This window comes from Trichosurus vulpecula, chromosome 2, assembly GCF_011100635.1.
Source record: "Trichosurus vulpecula isolate mTriVul1 chromosome 2, mTriVul1.pri, whole genome shotgun sequence".
NCBI classification, from domain to species: Eukaryota; Metazoa; Chordata; class Mammalia; order Diprotodontia; family Phalangeridae; genus Trichosurus; species Trichosurus vulpecula.
This window is the reverse complement of record NC_050574.1, coordinates 197,614,569-197,635,975: the sequence shown is the minus strand read 5'-3', so window position 1 is coordinate 197,635,975 and position 21,407 is coordinate 197,614,569. Positions and strand designations below refer to the sequence as shown.

Below are 21,407 nucleotides of genomic sequence, written 5' to 3'. Positions count from 1 at the left end.
AGGAGGTTTGTGAAGGGTGAAATAGGGAGAGGTGCAAGTTATTGTTTCTGCTTTTAAGATGAGAACAGACTCTTGGGAGGTTTTCTGTCAAAGCCTAATAAGTGTTGATTTCAGCAAAGGAAGTCCTTTAGAGACTATTGCTTTATGTTATTGGATCTTTGGGTTAGTTGTCTTTGTTTCTCTGCTTTAAAATGAACCTCATACTTCTGACCTATACTCTTCAGTCACATCCAAAAGTCATTTCATTTCTTTTCAATTGTGTCTACATGATTTTACTATATAATGACATTATAGTTGAAAAGTTAAAATTTAGTCACAAACTAATTGTTGGGTTTGGGATTTGGGGTTTTGGTGGTATTTTGGGGTTGCTTTTTTTTGCTTTTTGGTCTGTGACACCAAACATATAATTTTAATTTTATATCATTGAGTGGACCGTTGTTTTTGGCAGCATACAGTAGAAGAGGTTCTAGTTTTGGTATCAAAAGACCTAAATTTGAATCTCAATTCTGAGCAGGTCATTTCAGCTCTCTGGGCCTCAGTTTCCATGTCTGTAAAATGATGGGGTTGGATTCAATGAATTCTAAAGGCCCTTCTAAGTTTAAATACAATGATCCATGACCATTTCTAGCCTCTTCAGAGTAATTAAAAGACAAGCAGCATATGGAGAGAGAGTTGGCCAGGGAGTCTAGACCCTTGGGGTTTAGTTCCAGCTGTCTTGCTACAGCATGACTTTAGGCAAGACACTGCCCTTCCCTGCACCTCAGTGTCTTCATCTACAAAATGACTGGGTTGGACTGGATAATCTTTAAGGTTCTCTTCCAGTTCTAATAGAAGGATTCTACAAAAGAATTCTTGAGCTTCAGTTGAGCTGTTTTTATTGTAGTCTTCTTGGCTGCATTGTCTTAGCTTTTTAAATTATATTCCCCTAGGTAATGGATTCACTCATATTTCTGGAATCACTTTAAAAAGGTCCAGCAAAACTAATACCATTTCATGACAAAGGTGTATCTGTAAGGGGATGATGTTCATTCTTTTCTTGTAAACGTGGCCAGAGAGAGCTCTTAGTTATCTAGCCCTTAGTTATGAAGGGTCCTCACGTGGTAATAATCATAAAAGCTGATGTTTCCAACTTTATTTTACAAAGCACTTTCCAGATATTTCTTCATTTGATCCTAACAGTAACCCTGTTAGGCAATTGATACTGATTATTATGTTTTATTATTATTATATGCGTTATGCTCAAGAGGAAAACTGACAAGTTAAGTAACTTTTCTATGGTCAGAAAGCAAGTAAGTGTCAGGGGTGAGATTTGAATCCATGTCTTTCCTACTTCAAAATGTAGCTCTCTTTCCATTAACCAAGATGCCTCGTAAAAAGTGTTTTCTTCTTTAAAAACAAAAAGTGTTGAGGGGGAGGGGAGGAAAGAAACCCACCCCACCCCACCATGCAAATACCCAACTGTCAATCAAAGTTATTGGCATAGTCCAAAGCTAGTAATTTAGATGAAATAAGTGATAAGGCTCCTTCAAATTATTGCAATTCCTAACCTCCAATCTCAACACTTGAGAGTCTTCCTATGTGTCTTTGCGGTGTTTTATACTTTGTTCACCTTTTCCTTCTGGGACCAGCATAGATAGAGATAGAAATGCAATTCCTCCAGCCTTTCTGTATTGCTGACTTTATTCTGATTTTTGCCTGTTGGAACTGGAGAAATTCTCTCCTTTTGATAAGTAAAGCCTTTGTGACTATTGAACAGACAGCATCTTTATGCTGTTTATTATGTAATTAACGTTACCAATACTCAAATTTTTATATAATGATTCTCTGACAGGTTTTTCCTTTTGCTTTTAAATTATAAAGTGTTTGTATCTTGTAGGGAAGACTGCCATAAAATACTTTGGGCAAAAGGGATGCTTTAACACCATCTAAAGACCAGGAGCATGGAATGTATGTAAAAGCTAAATGAAAAGGCATATAAAGTCATAAAGAATTTTCAGCTTCCAAATCTTGTAATTTATTGGCCCCAAATTCCTCCCTCCTTTCATGTACTGTGCCCATAAATGAAGATACTCTCCAGCTACATGTGTTTAGAATGCTGCTCCTACTCCTACAAGGGAGATCTTTCATCTCACTCCTTGGGCAGTTGTACCATGTGACCCTGACCAGTTTAAGTGGAAGTTGAATATCCCCCAAAATGGATTTTTTTTCATATTTAATATTCTTGAGCTGTTGGATAAATTCCTGTTCAGGATATACTAAAATAAGTGAAAGATGGTATTGCTAAAAGAAGAACTTGAAAGAATAAATTAACTCTTTTTCATTGCAAATTTGAAAACAGCTATTTCTATTTCTCCACTTGTGTTGCTTAGCAACAAGGTTGAGAAAATGGATTTGCTTCACCACACACACATACACACACACACACACACACACACACACACACACACACACACTCCATTTTAAAACATAGAAACTCAGGCCAGCAGCTCTTGGCAAGTTTGTTCTTTAAAGGCACATCAAATCATTTGGCTTCTTTAAAAACAGCAACAAAACAAACTAAACTTCAATTTTTTAATGAGGAATAGTTAGGGTAAGAAGATGCCTGTATGTTCATTAATCCATGTTTCATTAGGTTTCTTGTTTTTCTTCCCTTTTCCTAAATCACGTTCCTATTTAGAACGTTTTTTGGTATGTTTGTAGACTGACCTTTTATAATTCTTTCATCAATAGATGCTTTCCTTCTCAAGCAATTATATACGGATAGACAAAGTATTTTGTCTACAGATAATGTCTAATCTTCTCTTAGCACATGTATTCCTTCAGTTTGTCATTTACAAACTCCTGACTCTGGTTATACAATTCCCTGTTACCATCAGTGACCTTTTTAGTCTCATGTCTTAATATATCAGGCAGAAATATGTTGCATTGTGTAGATTGAATGAAGCTACATTATACTCCCACATCCCTGGCTTTTGTAGATTATCTGATCAGTCTGAGGATGCTAGGAGTGGGTGTTACAAAGTAGAAATGAAGCCTACTCCAGACACACACTCTCTGCTGAAGTGAACTGGTTGCCAAGCTACCAGTAGAGAAACATCCAGTAAAGAATGGGGGAGGGGAGCAAATTGGGAGGGAAGAAGAATATAGATGATAAAGGCTTAAGGGAAATGGCACTGAGAAAGAGGAAGAAGATCTTCATTCTTCCTCTTCTCCCAATGCAAAATTTCAAAGCCACATTTATGAAGTTCCAAAAAAAAAGACAATTGCAGCAATTGAGCTGCTACCTTGGGACCAGAAATCGTAGGAAGCTGTCTGTGAGACCAATGAGCTTCAGTTTCTGATAATTTATTTTGTGAGGTAAGCATATTCCCTTTCTATCCCAACAAAAAGGAACTATCGGAAGGAAGGAAGGAAGGAAGGAAGGAAGGAAGGAAGGAAGGAAGGAAGGAAGGAAGGGGAGGGAGGAAGGAAGGAATGGAGGAAGGAAGGAAGGAAAGAAGGAAGGAAGGAAGGAAAGAAGGGAAAGGGAGGAAGAAAGGAAGGAAGGGAAAGGGAGGAAGGTAGGAAGGGGAAGGGAGGAAGGAAGGAAGGGGAAAGGGAGGGAGGAAGGAAGGTGGGAAGGGGAAGGAAGGAAGGAAGAAGGGAAGGGGAAGGAAGGAAGGAAGGAAGGAAGGAAAGGAAAAAGAAAAACAAGCCTCCCAGATTTTCATAGGGAACAAATCTGTCATTTACGAGACCTCAGTGACTGAGCTGTTTTCCTTTATTGGTTATTTGAAGGAAAGAGGGATAAAAGTCACTTAAGCAACAGCACCAGCAAAGTGTAACAAAGATCATTTTGTTTTTTAAGATGTGGTTTTTAACAACATAAAACTATTTGCCATTAATAGTCTTTAATATGAAAGGAGTAATTATGCAGATCAAAAGCCCTCATTTAGGTTTGTTCCACACTTAAGACAAGTAGAAAGCACCAAAGGAAAATGAGTAAACAATTCTATACTGCCCTTCATCTTACAGGACCTGTACCGCCCCCTCTCTTCGGATGATTTGGATTCAGTAGGAGACTCAGTGTAAAAGAGAAAATGGAGCAATGTATATGGTTTGTGATTTGGTGAAGGTTTAACATTTCCTAAGAGAAATTTTAACAGCAAGATGCACAAAAGAGTTTTGCATAAATAATCTTGAAAATATAGAGCCAAACTCATAGAGGTCCTATTTATATGGGCATTTTCTATTTGTGACTTTAATCTGTAAAGGGGAGATTTTTTTACTATCTCATACTGGGAATTTAATTTGGAGGGTACAAAGGAACCTATGAACTTAGATTTTGGTATGAGATCTAGTTTTTGACAAATTTCCTGAAGAGATCAAATATCGAATAGAGGAACACATTTTAACAACTGAACTAGCGAGATACGATCATCTCTTCAGGGACAGTCATTTTTGAACATATATAATTAAATGTAGAGATAAAACTTTTTTTATCATTACCCATAAGTAAGTGAAATGGTGCCCTCAAACTACTTCTTTCTATTTAGAACTGCTACTGTTGATTTGGTTGGATTTTGAAAAGTACCATTATCGCACAAGGATAAAAAGATTTCCACTTAGAATTTTTTCCACCATTGAACAACAGACAAATGCATTCATTCCGTAGTTTAATACTTCTAAGGAAAAATGAATGGGAAAGATACCATTTCTCTTGAAGGCTGTGATACTGGGTCTTCTTATTTCAGTTGTTAAGTAAATTTAAACAGAGAATTCCACTTTGACTGATGTATCATTGATATCCATTTTGCTGTATGGCAACATGACAAACATACACAGTGGCATTGTTATATTGCAAATGTTATAATTCTTCCCTTCTGACATATCTGTAATTTTTCAAACGTGTAAAGGCTGGGAACACTTTTTTAAACTCAGGCACAAAGAAAACGTGTTCTGGACTGTTTCCAAGAAATCCATTTGAACCTCCCCATAAATGGTACTTTATAAATCAGGCCTGCGATATCTAAATCCCCACTCTGATAATGGTCTTATCTTGCTTTTATTTGCAAATTAATATGCAAAACTCATTTTGTGTTACACCAAATAGGTCTATGATAATAACTCATTGTTTAACATTAACCTACTAACTCTGCTCCTCTAGTGCTTTATTTTGAAACGTGAAGTCAACTTCTCTTAAATTATTTTTGAACCTGAATGTTAAATTTTAATTTTTATTGTATTTAAGCTATATCCTAGTGATTACTTGCTTCTCTTAGTTCAGACACTAACCATTTAAGACTTGCAAAGCATGATTTTGATGTTCTGCAGATGTGTCATATCTCAGTAGGTGCTAAATTAAATGTTTTCTGCCAATGGCAGGCTTATTGAAATGCTCTGAAATTGATTTAAAGACAAATTTTTAAATTCAAATTTGATTCAAGATGGAGAATAGTTCAGTTGCCACGTCTGATTTTAAGTGTTTCTGATTTAGATGCTCAATAAATTGTACAGCTAGCAAATTTTGCCATCTGGTTTATAGTTACATGTGTTACCATCACACTCTCCTACTAAGTAAAATATTCCACCCAAATAAAAAAAATTAAATGCCAGGCAACCAAGCCAGACTGAGCATTTGAACACTCCCATACCCCATCCCTCCCACCTCCCCCCCCCACCGAATAATTAGTGCCTCATTATCCTGTCGTTTGAGAAGAGTGCCTGATTTGGCAGCTAGTTCAAGAAATGCAAACTGAACCATTCCATCTTGAAAGAACTGTTCATCATACCTGTGCCAGGCTTCAGGTTTTTCAGCTCTTTCCAACAGAAATTAACAGAGACCCCTGCTGAGATCAAAAAGCCTCTTTGTGTTAGTGGAAACAGTATACATCTGTGAAGTTGTCTATGTTGATGTCTGCTCCAGCTATGTCTTGGTAAAATGCATTACTTATTAGAGTATGATCCTGAGTATGACTTAATACACATTTAGCTGAACTATCAAAAATTTTTAAAAAGGCAATAAAAGAGTTAACTTAATAGATGATGGGGATCAGTTTGTCCAGAATGAAAATACCTTAATGTACCCACCCTGTCAATCTCACAGACGATGACTACATAGAAAAGTCAATTAAATGTTATTTATTCTGGATGGATGGTAGATATTGCCAATTGATTTGGATTCCATAGCTTTGTTCAGATATGGCCAGAAAAAGAAAATTGGACTTTGTACTAATTGTTAATAGATAGCATAGCCAACTTTCCATTCAGACAGCTCTAAGGGAAATGCAGTTCCACAGCATCTAATCTTTGGAACATATGACTTTTATTAAAGGACTGTTCAGGGGCCATATATATATCATTTACTCTTGAAATGAATGTCCCTTAGAGGTTGAAACAACACACCATTTATAGACTTTGAGATATCCTTCTATGTGGAGCATAATTCCATTATACACAAACAGAAATGAAATATTTCTTAGCAGCAAACCAGAAGGTTTCAGTTCAGTGGTGGAACAGAATTGATATTATATGGACACTTGAGATTTGCTTGCATCTAGCAAAAATTTTTATTTAAGTACCTTATCTTTTAACTTTTTTTACTGAGTAGGAAAATGCTCTAGCATCTTTATGATGTTTTGGTCTCTGGTTGTCTCAGTCTTTTTAGAACTTACTTATTAGTACGTGGTATAAAAGGGATTATATTGCAGTTGAAAGTATGGTACTTTGTAATTTGTAACTTGCTTGTCTTAGTCATTGTGGAAACAGACATTAGAAACATTTCTCTGCTTTTGGCATTTTAAAAATACAATTAATGGTTCAAGTATGAAGTACAGTGTGAACGCAGGGCTAGTAGTTCTGAAATCCATGCAGTGTCTTTCCTTTATGTCTTGCTTAATCAAATAGATTTAATATTGAAAAGTAAAATGCTTGCCTCTCTATAGCCTTAGGTATTTAAAAACTGCCATGTACCCCCCATTAATACCAAACAGACCTGTGTACATATACTGGCTCATCTTAAATACAAAAAAAAAAACCCAAAACTAGGAAAATACATTCAGAGAACCATTCTTTCCATATATGCACTTATTTCCACAACACCAACTAATAGGAACATTTTGGGTTCTCTTACTGCAGATTCTCATTCTACTATATTGCATTTGTTTGGCTTTTTAACAACAAAACTAAACCTAAAAGCTACATTCCTTAAGGGAGAATAATTTTTTAAAAAGTAGTGTGATCTTCACAAAAAGCAGATTTTTTAAAAAAACTACTAACTACAAGACTAACCAAATTTGCTATTTAGGCGATTATATCTATACAGGACTGTGGGTGCATGTAAATATGCAGGGCTTGTGTGTGTGCATCAGTAATTGAGTATTTGTGTTATGAGTATTGTAACATGATAAAAAAGAGAAGATTTGTGAGACAGCCTTATAAATTACTGGCTCTTAAGGATTTGTCTAGAATATCTTCATCATGTTATAAATTGTAGCCCTCTGGCATATAAAAGTCAGTGGCATGATGAAGTTTAAAATTAGTTTGCTATTTGTTCTGGCTAAACAGGTCTTAAAACTGAAGAGCAAACAAATCTGAAGGGTAAGTAGCATGCCAGTAAAATTCGATGATAGATTTATATTATTCTGTCTTGGTGTTCACTTATTAAAATCAAAGTATCCCAAGACTCTTATTTTTCTATGGTATATGTATTGCTAATAACATGGTGATTTTCACCAGAAATGTTCAGTGAAAATAAAATCTTTGTGTCATAGGTGGGAAAGTAGTTGACTGTTTAAGCATAAAGTCTTACTGGGGTGGGTGGGTGGGAGTTGTTCTGACTAAATAGTAGAGGTAATCCAAAATGCCTTTGATTTCTTATAAGAGCAGAGCCATGTAATCTGCAAGGCAGTACTGCACATGCTTTTGCATCATTGTATTCTTTGTTCTTGATATACTTGGTATAATTATCTTACTATTACTGTACATGTGTGTATATGTAGAGATACATATATACACACATATGTGTTAATTGAGTGAATATACACATGCATTTGCTCCTATGTGCATACTTGCATTCCTCCTGCTAGCATCTGTATTTCTGCATGTGTGTTAGTGAAACCAGTATATGTTTCAGGTATCCCCACCACTGCAGAATAGTGTGGAAATGAATGATATGCTATATTCAATCTACCAATTGTCTGATGTAATTTGCTATACTGTCAATGGAAAATGAATGTAATTTTGTGCCTGTAAAACAAATGGGGGGGAGGGAATGAAAAATTTGAAGCCCTGCCTATTATGTTTCAGGGTGCATGGTATATACTATTATTAAAATTTGATCCTTTTAAAAAAGATGATGGATAAATTACAAGATAGCATAAATGATGCATGTAATACATGAGAATGTGTATTATATACAGCTGTGAAAGGTTTTCAAAATCCACTATAGGAGGTGACTATATCAAGTGTAGAGGTTATAGGCACAGAGCTATGGTCGTTCTTCTTGTATATTCTGTTTTGAATTTGCATTCACCTGTAAAAAAGGACTAATTTTATTTCTTACAATGTCTCTCTACTTTGCAACTCAATACAATTTTGTAAATATTGGCTGAATTTTCCCAGAGAGTTTGACATCACAGATTTGTGCTTATACTTTCTAGAGTTGCTTGGATGTGTACTCAAAAGATAGCATTTTGGTATTAATGTGTTTTTAGAAAACATTCGTTTTTATTATAAAATTCCATTAATCCAAAGCAAAGTCTGTGAGAATTCCAGGGATGATGCTGATGAAATGTTTCTTTTGAACTCATCCATGGACAAATCCCCAGCAATTTGTGTGGCTGTTTAATTGAGGTCTGTTGTATTCACATTTCCCATTGGACCATGTCATTATTCTTGCGATTTACTTTGTGATGCTTACCACTTTAGAATGACTTACATAATAAACAGGAAAAACAAAAAGCCATGTTGTTTGGTGAGTTTCTTTTGGAAAATTTGGAATTTCCAAAGGCTTGGAAATCATCTTGAGGGTTTTACCTTTACTTGGGCTCATAGTGTTCTTGTGATAGAACTAACTAGGATATCGGCAAGTAGACTTCAGGGAACCTTATAGATTTCTCCAGAGAGTGGTTACTCAGGAGCCTCTGAAATATGACCTACTGACAGTAATGCCAAAAGGAATGGGATCTCTGAGAAATTAAGTTTCATGGGGTTCCTTTGGAGACAATATGTGTACCTGCCTAGGATTCCTTCCAGTAGAATTTAGTAGCTGTATTGGCAGCTGTTTGACTTGTAGAACAAGTTTAGTGTGTGTAAGGACTGGCTATCTCCTGGTATATTCCTCCTAAATCATCTAATTGTCAGCAAAAATGATTGCAAGGTATAAATACCCTGAACTATAGATGTATTATTAAATAAATACTTTGTTTCTTTTGATTTTCATTTTTATTATAGACCAAATGGAACTGAATTTCACTTGGGAAGAGAAATGAGAAGAGAAAATCCTGCTTGTTTAGCTGAATATAATAACCTCTTTAAATCTATTTTAATTATTGAAATGATTTTAATGATGGGACCAGCTAGGTGGCACAGCGCACAGAGTGCCAGGTCTGGAGTCAGGAAGATGAGTCTTCCTGAGTTCAGATCCAGCCTCAGACGCTTAATAAACCCTGGTCAAGTTACTTAACCCTGGTAACCTCAGTACTATCATTTGTAAAATGATCTGGAGAAGGAAATGGCAAACCACTCCAGTATCTTTGCCAAGAAAATCCCAAATGAAGTCATGAAGAATTGGACACAACTAAATGACAACAATTTAATGATGAGGTTACAGTTCATTTTAGTTAGCAGTTTACTGTTGTTTTCATCATATTAAGCCATAATCCATTTAAATGATGTCCAAAGCAATGGAAGGATCAACTAGAAATTTAGTTAAACAGTTTCAAAGCCCATGTGATTATGAATATTCTTTCTAGTTTGTTTCATTTATTACCCTGAGAATACTCTATCAATGGAACTGGAGAATTAGTGAGCCTCTTGTCACTGGAACTGTTAAAGGCCAGAAGACCACATGTCAGGGGTACTGTAGAAAGATTTAAATAATTGAGTACAAGCTAGCCTAGATGGCCTTCAAGCTTCCTTCCAGTTTTGACATTTTATGATTCGATGGATAACAGCCCTCTCTTAAGACACCAAAATAAAAATTTCTCTTCTTAACTATAAATTTCACAACATCCCTGTCCAGAAAATAGTCAACACTTGCTTTAAGAGAGGTATTTAGATTTAAACGTCTATAGTTCTCAACATACAGATTTGGGGTAAAATAAATACAATGATGAAATGATTTTGGTTATTTGTTAATACACTTTGTGTTGATACAAAGTAAGTTAGACTTTTACTCTGCTGATAACCAGATCCATGTATTTTGGTAATTTTAGTTTCCTTTGCTTCTTCAGTATTATTACTACTCTGTCATTCCCACATTCTTCATCTTCTTCTTGTTTGTGCGTTTCTTAATAAATAGATATCCTGACTTTTGGTAGGAACATCTATTTATGGTAAAATTCTATACTTTCTGATGTTCATATGTAGTTTTTACAAAAGTGTATGACTTGCCATGTCAAAAAAAAAGCAAAACAAAACCAAAAATGTTTAAATGCTCTCCGATCTATATACGTTAATGAGAAAGGTAGAATCAGAGCCTCAAACAATCGAATTTCTTTTGTGCCTTCTTTGTAGATGATGGTGGCTTATCCAAGAATACAGATTTCTTATGTTAACTTGGTCTCTACCTGCTTGGAAAGAGAACAAAATAACGGCATCATGTTTCTTCCTTTACATTAGAATTCACTGACGTTTAGGCTTTCAGCACCAAGCTCATAGTTTCCTGTGAGGTAATTTCTGTAGATATGAGCTGTTTTCTTTAAATTTTTCATTTTCAGGAGACCCTGTCAAAAAAGCAAATTACCCGTTGTAAATTAAAGGAAGAAAGGAATCCTCTCCTAATGGAAGAGGATCTCTATTTCCCATTTTTATTTTAATTTTTAAAAAATTTCCTCTTGCAAATTTGAACCAAATATTGATCTTTAATGTTATCATTCTTAAATATGCAATTGCCCTATGAACAAATGATTTTAAATGTATTTTCTTTTTGGCAAAACATGGCTTAAAAATAATTTTATCATATATACATACACTGGTTCACTTTTGTTGAGAGTATAGGTTCCCTGGAGGTTAAGAATGGCCTACTAGAATTCAGGGCTTCAGTAGTCACACTTATAATTAAACATTCTCCAAAAGCTAGACCCTCTGTTTCTGCCATCAGCTAGTTGTATATCTTTAAGCACTGGTTCCCTTGTCTGTGAAATCTGTTATTTGACAGCTAGATAATCTCCCAAGGTCCCTTCCAGATCTAACATTCAATGATTCCCATCTGTACCATCCCACTCTCCAAAAAGTATAGAAATCTGACATCCTATGAAATGCTGTTCCATTTTCACATAAGAATGATATGTTTACTTATGAAGTTGACCAAAATAAGCTTAACTAAGTCTCCCTAGAGAAGTAGATAAGTACTGATTGAGCCATTAAAAATTTATACAGAATCCTGGTTCATTTCCCACAAGCCAAGATCAGAAATTCCAAAATCCCAATAGGTCTTTTCCATATTTTTTTAAAGTGTCTACATGCGATTGTGTTCTGTCTGAAGATTTGTAGTAGGACATGTTTCAGTAATAGTGAACTCCATTAAAGCTTTGTAATCTTCCCCCATTTGGCCTCCATCCCCAGAGAGACAAAACACCGTTCTTCTATTTATTGCAAGAACAGTACTGGTGGAAGTTCCTCGGGACATTTATGCAGATGGAGTTAAAATTTCTCCTTCCATTCTTTTTTTAGTAAGGTGACACTCCCGTGTGTTACTGTACCGTTGTCTTCAGCCTTGGCCATGGAGCCAAGAAAAGAGACGTCGTCAGGGATGGGACTGGCACATGCACGAGACTGGATATTCAACTCATTCACGTGGTGATTGATAGATAAAACATAACTCCCCCCAAAAAAACACAAACATGCCCATGCATGCACACGCATGCGCAAACACAAGTTTTTTTTTTCTTTCTTTTTCTTTCAGCGTAGAAGAGCAGAGTCTTCCTCCATGGAGATGACCATGGATTCTCAAAGGCTTTGCCAGCAGAGTGAAAGCTTTAGCAGGTCTCTCCAAGCTGGAAAGGCTTTGAGGATGGGACAAGTAATGAACTATATGTTTGCAGATCGACCTAGCTAAGTTCAGAAAAATCTCGTCACCAAAGGGTCAGTTATCAAGTGATGGGTTTCTTTCAGCTGCACCAATTCAAGAAGCTGACCTACCAAGGCGTAGACCAGCTGTGATCTGCTTTGGTGGAGGGAGAACCCACAGTTTGTTCCAAATCTTGCGTTCTTAAAGTACTGAAATATGATAAAACAGCTCTTTCTTATGGGCAACTGAAGGAGCTCCAAAACAGCACAGTAGAGTGGAAGGAGGTCTGACTTTGGGAGTCAGATGACCTGAATTCAAATCCCACCTCTTCCATTTACTGCCTATATGACATAGGGCAAGTCATTTAACCTCTCTGAGATTTGGTTTCTTCATCCATCAAACTAGATGACATCTTAAATCCTTTCTGACTCTAATTCTCAGATCTTCTGCAAAGAGCTGCTCTGATTAAACCAGGGTTAAATTTAATCTTAGTGCAGAATCTAGAAGGGTAAGTGAGGGAGGGAGGGAAGACTTTCTTTTCACTTTACATTGGCATCCCATTGCAATACAACTTCAATACTCATCATGGCACAGGGGTCAGATGGACCAGAAGAACATACCGCAAAGATCTTTTCTCTATGGATACTAGAAAATTGTACCATATATACTATTCAGTGACTGAGAATATGAGTTGGTGGGGTGAATCAAAAGTCTCTGTTAAGAGACTTTAAGACTCTGTTAAGTCTCTATTAAGAAAACTACTATTCCAAAAAAGGATCACTAATTTCCAGCCAAAAAGAAAGAAAAGAAAGCAAGCCACTAAACATTTGCTGAGTATAAAATAGCACTGCCAGTGATTCAGAAGGCCTTTGAGGATCTTTTTGTGCCTCAACATAAAAATCATTCATGTCAATTATTGCACTGTAGAGTTGTGGTCATGCTGGTCAGTAGCACATTCTGGGTGACAAAGGTTTATGATGCCATTGAATCGCAAGCCAGCACACATTGCTTTTACTGCCTGCCAGCCAGAAATTTACCGGTGATGCCAAATTTTTAAGGCTATATCTACCACTCACAAAGCTGCTCTGATGTTTCTCTAACTCAAATAATAGTATGTACGTGCTTTTGAGTATAATATTTTAGATGTCCCAATTTGAATTTCGTAGAATTCTGTGTTCATTTGGTGTGTTGAGCCAATAACACTTGAATATTTTAAATTTGGATATTCTCTTTAAGATGCCTAAACTATCTATATTCCTGTGTAGATTTTATCACTTATTAGTCATTCAGCATCTCCCTTCATAATAGCAAGATACTAAGGATACATTCTAATACTCTGTAGACTCTAGCATACCAAGCAAAATTTTTGAGAGACTGGAAAATGCTTGCCAGTTGTCCTTCCATTGTAACATTGATCCAGACATTAGAAATAAGTTTCAATTTGCTTTCTAGACCTCCAAATTTATAACAGTCCAAAAAGAACAATTGCTATACTCCATATAGAGAGCAGAAAGTAAGAGTGATATAATTAATTATCCAGCTAAATTGAGTACTTTGGCATTCTACCTTGATTAAATGAATTGTATCATGTCAATATCTTCACTTCATGCTGTGCGGACCCCCAACTGAGTGGCAGTGACAGAATTTGCCCATCTGTCTCTGTTTTTAAATTCTTGATTATTGACCGTATGGTTTACTCAAGGAATCTGGTTAAAATGTGGCTAGAACGATTGTGTCAGCATTTCCATTTACTTCATGAAGAAGTGTGATGTGTTAGCCATCTGTTATGTGAACCTGAACTAAATAGCTACACTGAAGCAATCTTTCTTAAGCAAATGCTTTTTTGAAGGTGTGCCATAAAGACATCCAGGTGCTAGCAACCTGTACGAATGGTTGATATTAAATCTTCTAGGAAGTGATGACATTTCAAATGTCACAACATCTCTTAAAGCAGCTAATTGCATTAAATTCCACAGTTTGAAAACATCTTGATCTTATAAGATCTTCCCTCATGACAATTTTAATGGTGTGTTCAAGGGTGCTGCATTGTATTGCACAACTACTTCAGTTCCAGCAAGGTAGTTGAGGTAAAGACAAAGCCTTGCCAAGCATGCACATTTCGTGATGGTTTATCCTTAATTGTAAGTCTCAGATAATTCAAGTACAATTGAAATTCCAAGTATTTGTATGAAAGTGTCTCCTCAACTATTATGCCAAGAATTCTTTTTTTTCCCCCAAGAATTTTGAATAAGTCAGAAAGGCCTCAAGTATGGGCCTGCCAATAGGCTATAGCCTGGAGGGCAGCCTAGCCAAGTTCAGAGAAGCTCACTACAAAATTACTTGGCTACTACAATGAGTTTTGGCCATACCAGCTCAGCTCCATGAACAGTTTATTATCTGCTTCAGGGGATGAAGCATCACCACTGATGAAATCATGGATCTTTTTAAGTACTGATGTAATGATCATATGTAGGTTAATAGGAAATCCGGGTTCATGTTCTGGGTGTGCCAGTCACTAGTTGTATCACCTTGGGTAACTTCTAGGGTGAAATTTGCTCTTGTTAAATGGTGAGTAGAAAAGATAAGATGATCTAAATTCCTTCCAGCTGAAAAGTCTATAGTTCTATTAAATTTTTGTAGCTTATTTCCAAAGAAATAACTTATTTATTATCTATAACTGATATTAACTGTTATTATTAATTCACATTCCCAAATTCTTTTGAATAATATTCTAGACCTGTAAAAATGCAAATATTTTAAAAAGAAATAGTCTTGAAAGAGAAGATAATGCCCAATAATGTGGTGCCCTATCAAAAGAACTGTAGTAGCTTAAAGAAGCTCAATATACTGGTTTTTGGAGAGAAAAATAAAGAAAATTGGAATAATAGTTGGCATTTATGTGGTCCTTTATGTTTGCAAAGTACTCTGTGAGGTAGATGTTATTATTCTTATAGGTAAGGAAACTGAAGCTGAGGTCTGAAGTGACTGTCTTAGGACAGTGCAGTCAGCAAATGCATAATGCAGGATCTGAATTCAGATCTTCCTGATTCCAAATCCAATGCTCTATCCACTGTTTTCTAAATGTCCCAGAATTTTAGATGGCAGAAGGCACTATTTGCAATGCATTAATTTTCCTTTAAAAACAATCACTCGGGGCAACTAGGTGGCGCAGTGAGTAGAGCATGGGCCCTGGAGTCAGGAGGACCTGAGGTCAAATGCGGCCTCAGACACTTGACATACTTACTAGCTGTGTGATCTTGGGCAAGTCGCTTAACCCCAATTGCCCTGCCTCCCCCCCCCCACAAAAAATAACCCATCACTTTCCTGTTATACTTCTCTAGACTGACATTTGCAGTGACTGGAAATTAAGTTTTTACGAATAGTTATCTAAAGTCGAAATCACTTAATCACATATTTAAGTGAACATGTATGAATTCTATTATTTCACCAGGATTCACAAAACCTGGGGACTTTAGTTATTAAGATGCAGAAAATGTATTGAGACCTATGTAAAGTCTATGGTGCACTCAATAGTATATGATGGTAATTTTGGAAATGGAATTCCCATTAATTAATAAGCAAACTTTTTTTTCTCTGTTGTTAGAAAAACATACTTTTGGAATTTATTAGTGCCTGACTTGGAGAAATCTTTGCTGAGAATATGTTGTAGCTGTGTTGATACAGGTGTTCATTTTCCAAAATCTGTTTTTGTATTCTAAAATTGAAAACATTGCATAACAAGACTCCACCTGTCACCTCATACCACAATGTGTCAGCTTTGCCAAACACCATTTGTGAAGCTGCTAGAGAAAACTCAAGAACCTGAAATCTCAAAAGACAACGTCTAAATTTTTAGCCATGTAGTGGGTGCTTTTCTGCTTGGAACACTATTCTGTCTGTGCCGAAAGGGATGCCACAAGGAATAAGAACTCTCAGTATTCTGGAAAACAGATCCCCAAAATGTGGTAATGTTCTTTATTTTCAGTTGGATTCCATATTTCAACTAGAAAAGCATTTAAAAAAATGAGTATCTATAAGAAGGACTAGAGCTTAATTTAAATTTCTCCCAATCTTACAGTGTCTTTTACAGAGTCAATAGTGAAAATGGAGTTACTGTCACACTGAGATCCTCTTGTTTTGAGACCATGGGCTTGTCATCTTGGGACTATGTGCTATTGGCCACAAAGGGAAATGAATGACAGATTAGTACAAGGCCATCCCCACCAATGGGAAAACAACTCATCAAGCTCCCTGCTGATCATGGATTACTTCATATATGGAGGAAAGCACATACCCCAAACTATTTGGACTTCCGTGCTATGACAAATTAACCGTGAAACTGCTAGAACACCCTACACAGAGGAGAATGCCTTGTTGGTACCAGTTTAGGTTTTGTCTACAGAGAGTTTGCTGTCAGCTATGTTGAATTGATGTACATCTCATTTGCTTCCAAACACATGTTAGTTGACAAACCCCTGACCCAATTCAGCTTGCAGCAGTTCCTTAATTCCCTCAGGATTTCACAAAATATAAAACCTCTGAAGACTCCTCTTTGGCTCATGCATAAGGCCCTCTTAGGTATAATACAATTAAGGACAACTAGGATTCCTCTTCATCTTCCCCTTCCCAGTTCCTCCTTTCAATTGGGTACAAAATGGGATGAGAGGAGCATAGGGGAAGAGAGAGGTCAGTTTTGCTTTCTCCCTGGCTGTCCCCTTGTCACTTGAGTGACAGATTCTTTCTCCCTTCACTCTGCTCTGTAGTCAGTCAGCACCATGAGCCAATTCCTCCCACTCACCACCTCCTGTTCCCATCAGCAAAACTAAGTGGCTACATGGAGAAACCCAGGGGAAACAGAAGGAAGGTCATTTAGGGCAAGCTGTGTACACTGTTTTAGAAATAGCAGAAAGAAAATGTGCAAATTGTTTTCTTAAAGGACATATTCCAAAAATGGAAACTGTCCATCATGAAAAATCTGCCCAATAGTCTCTTCCACTGTAAAGTGTTTAGTTTTGGTCTTAGAGGCTCTCTAGTGTAATAAGTAAGTTTTTACCATGTTTGTTTTCACAGAGACTGTTTCTAGGTCAAAACATAGCAAAGGTACTTGAATGGACTCATCACACCTTGGTCTTTGATTATGTACTCTTGACTTTCTTTGGGGCTTTTCACAAACTATTAACCTGATCCTTTTTTGGGTCTTTGTGAAGCAAAAACAACAATCTCACCCATAACTTTTTCACAAGAATGTAAGGGGAGATTCCTCACAAAATTATAATTTCAAGAATCAGCACTCCATTTTGGGAGGAGGTCTTTTGAGCTTCTTTGCCGAAAAAGCTTCCATATTTGCACCAAGTAGCATGGGTAATAACCAGTGCTTGGAAGAATTCCATTTCATGGAAGAATACAATATGGAGGCATGTAATGGGAGAATCAAATTGTGTAAATACAAGTAGGCCTTTGATGAGGGGAGAAAGAGTGATAGGATATCCAAAATCTACAATAATTAGTGCAACAGCTGACAGAAACCTGAATTCTAACATGGTGGGAAGTGAGAGAGAACACCCGATAAGCCAGCTAGGAATTCCCTTTTCAGAAGGCTAATACTAAGTAGCCCTCCATGGGCACTGTAACTCTCTCCAGAGATTTCTGCCCAGTAGTGGCCCTTGGAGACCCAGGGACGCCTTCATCAGTTGTTAAGCGTATGCTTTAACCTCTTTTTCTGTTCACTTCTAGAGCTCTCAGCATGGTGGATCCTCTACCTCACTAGCATCCACCAAAGTATGCAGCTCCATGGATGAAAATGACGGACCTGGAGAAGGTGAAGCATGTATTTTGACTTAATGCTAGGCCAGAAGGTTCAAACTTTATCAAGGACAGATTCAATTCACTTTATATTAGGAGAATATTATTCCTCCTGTTCACCAGAGAATTGTAAGACTAGAGTAAAACTATCCCAAACAAGAATAGGATAATTATTACTTCTCTTAGGAAGTAAGATAAAGATAATCTGCAGTTCAATTTGTACCTTTGATCCACAAATCCACATTCACTTTAAATATGTTTAAGATTTTAACCATTAGAAAAGTTTAGAAATACAGCAATTTATGCATTAAGGCTGGATTTACCCACAAAGGAAAAGGCAAATTGGAGGATAATTAATAGTTTCACAAAATATTGCTTGTTCTACTATAGAATTTCTTCATGTTGTGGTGTGCAAAACACTAGACCTAAGATTCAGAAGATGAAAGTTGTAGCCTCAACTCACAACCCACTGAATGAACAGAGACTGCCTATATAAAAGACAGATGTGGATAAAATAAAAGTGGTATAAAATACATTACATTTAGATGACCATAATATCATTACTATAAGATTATCATAAGGATTTCAAGGCCTGCCTCTAACACATAGAGGCCACATTGGCCTGGGGCAAGTCATTTAGCCTCAACATCCCCCCAAATTTTCTTAATCTCTAAGTGTCCCAGAAAGCCCTGTAAGACTTTAAGAGGCAGAACAGGTGATCTGCATTGGGAAAGTGAGTTTTCTCACTCCTGTAAGAAGTCCCTATGGCAATGAAATTGTAGATGCAGTCCAAAATATTACCATCTCAATATGATGATGATATTGCTGTTGAGTAACGAGGTTTTTTGGTTCCTTTACAATTATTCAATTTACCAAAGTAATTAATTTATACTTTTCAGTGTCATACATAGTAACAGTGAATCTCAGTGGCTAAGATTTACATAAAAGACCTAAGCTTATAATTTATAGATCATGCTGAGCACAAAGACCTCAAAGGAATCTTGTGGGGTGAATGTCCCAGAAAAGAACATTTCAATTCCCTAGGGTTTTCTTTTCCCCCAGAAGCTCCAGGTCCAGATACCTACCTCACATTCTATTTCATTGTCTGTCATGGTGTATAGAGAGAGAAAATCCTAGCATGAGAGGTAAATTGAGGGGCAGCCTATCTAAAGATTTGAGACTGTTCTACAACAAGTTTATAAACTGTAGAATCCTGGGACAAACCCAACATTCCTCCTCCCATCCATCCTGAGGTAGATAGGAATTCTCTGATCAAATTTAAAACCAATCTAGGGACCTTTAGGTTCGTCACCTTTGAGTCACTTCAGGTGTAGAATCATAACATCTATAGGGCTATGGGGGGAGCAAGGAGCACCAGCCTCCAAACTGATTCCTTGGCATAGAGGCGGTTCAGAAGGTAAGTCAGTACCATTTGCACAGATACTGAGGAGGCAAGAAAGCAGATCTTCTGTATTTCCCAGTACTTTCAGGATTTGCATGGACCCCAGAGTTGTGATTACACAGGCCATTCCCAGCGGCTTTTTATCAGGGTAGCAAAGTTGGAACATAGAAGTCTTGAGAGAACATCTGATGTTTATGAGGTGCCATCTCCAGATCCCTCCAACAGCAACAAAACAAAACTCAACACAAATGTCACTAGTCAGGAAGGGAGTAAAGGAGAGAGGCAAAGAGCCTTTTGCTGCCTCTGTTATTACCCTGAAAAGTCATTTTAGCTTCAGTGAAATGATCAAAGCACAAAAGAAGAATACATTTAGGTCCCAACCAATAGCCCATAACGCTTTTGTATGGAAATTGCGCGCAATCAAAGCTTTGGATTCCATGGACAATCTGAAAGGGTTGCAAAGCTGGAAGCTGAGATGGATGGCTTTCAAGACTGTGAATTCAAGAGCCATACCTTTAAAAGGATTTTTACATCTAAGGATGTTAAAGGTTAGGCAGTGCCTTTATATGGTCCCAACATGGTTTGTTTAAGTTTATGGCCTTTAATGGTAAAAATGTTATTAGGCATTTGTAAACTATTATTCCATATGCCTTTTCAAGCCAAAAAAAAATAGCACATTAATAGGCACTAAAATATTCGAAACTACAGAGCTTTTCTGTTCTCAAGTATAATAGATAATGCTGCTTTACCTGAACATCTGCTTTGCAGGTTGACGGTTAAGGTGATATTATTTGTAACATTTGCTTAAAATCTGCTTATCGATACTGAAGTAGGGGTGAGAGGGGATCAGTGCCTTTTCCGTCTGTCTCAATTTCAGAATGTAGTAAAGTAAATGCAAGGATAGCGGCCATCTCTTTTGTGTATTCAGTGACAAGCCAGGCCCAAATCCAATGAACGGTTCTACTTTCTCCTCATGTATGGCTCTTAGCAAGCCAGTTCCTGTACACTGTGGACACTTAGAAATACTGGTAACTAGCAGATAGGGGAAAGCTCATCTAAACTGCCTCTTTTTTCGGAGAGTGCATTTTACAATAATGTAGCAAAGGCTGGAACCATACGTTTCCTTTTATTTTAACATTTGTCTTAGTAAAACCTGTTGAGTATATACAATGTCAGCAGTAGGGCTTCACCATCCAGTCTGTGAGATGCTGGTTCTGAATAGGTTCCAGCCTCTGATGCTCGCCCTAACTGCCTGTTCTGGGCCACATCTGGGTTTCCTTTCCTACCAATAAAAATGTACTAATGATTCTTTCAGAAGTGTTGGACGAAGGCTTCCAGGTTCCAGCCACAATAGCGGAAAGATATAAAGTCGGGAGGACAATAGGCGATGGAAATTTCGCTGTGGTGAAGGAGTGTATAGAAAGGTGAGGAGGATTATTTGCTTCTAACTGCAGAAAAAAGCTTTGGGGGTTGTGTTTTCCAAGGCTATAGATTGATTTGCAGACTGTGGCACATATGGAATAAGTCAATGTCTTAATGCCAGATGTTTTTTGTTGTTTTTTTTTAAAGGAGGGAAAAACCTGTGTAATAACAGCTTTGAAAAACATAGATGACTAGGGACAATTTATAAATTAAATGTTTTCATTTTCTTCTGAAATCAGCAAAACTGGTGGGCATCTCAGTTAAGAATTTTTTGTTTTGTTTAGAAATCTTTGGACTTCTAAAAGATTTTTTTTTAATGTATCTTATCTTTACGTGGGTCATGACATTCCTATACATAATTTGCTTTTCCTAATATGGAGTGCCTTATGCTTGAGAACTGTCCTTGAAAAACTTGAAAGCTGGGTGTGGTAGCACACACCTGTAATCCTTGTTGATGGAGGATGCTGAGGCTGGTATGTGGATGCCTTGAGTTTGGGGGTTCTGAGCTAAAATGGGATTAAAGCTAGTTGGGTGTCCCTACTCAGTCCAGCACCGATGTGATGAGCCCCC

The 21,407-nt window shown here is 37.0% G+C and overlaps 1 protein-coding gene across 4 annotated transcripts in view; it reads left to right on the top strand.

Annotated features, from left to right (window-relative positions):
- The window catches only part of DCLK1 (doublecortin like kinase 1), a 431,729-nt gene that overhangs the window by 332,285 nt on the left and 78,037 nt on the right, over window positions 1–21,407 (top strand). For 3 of the 4 annotated variants that reach the window (XM_036743476.1, XM_036743477.1, XM_036743478.1), the window contains 2 exons: window positions 17,945–18,029; window positions 20,731–20,839. In XM_036743476.1, the coding sequence (XP_036599371.1) occupies window positions 17,945–18,029; window positions 20,731–20,839 (194 nt within the window). Of the gene's footprint in view, window positions 1–4,014; window positions 7,213–17,944; window positions 18,030–20,730; window positions 20,840–21,407 lie in introns of those variants that run through there. The other variant, XM_036743479.1, reaches the window with a different exon arrangement.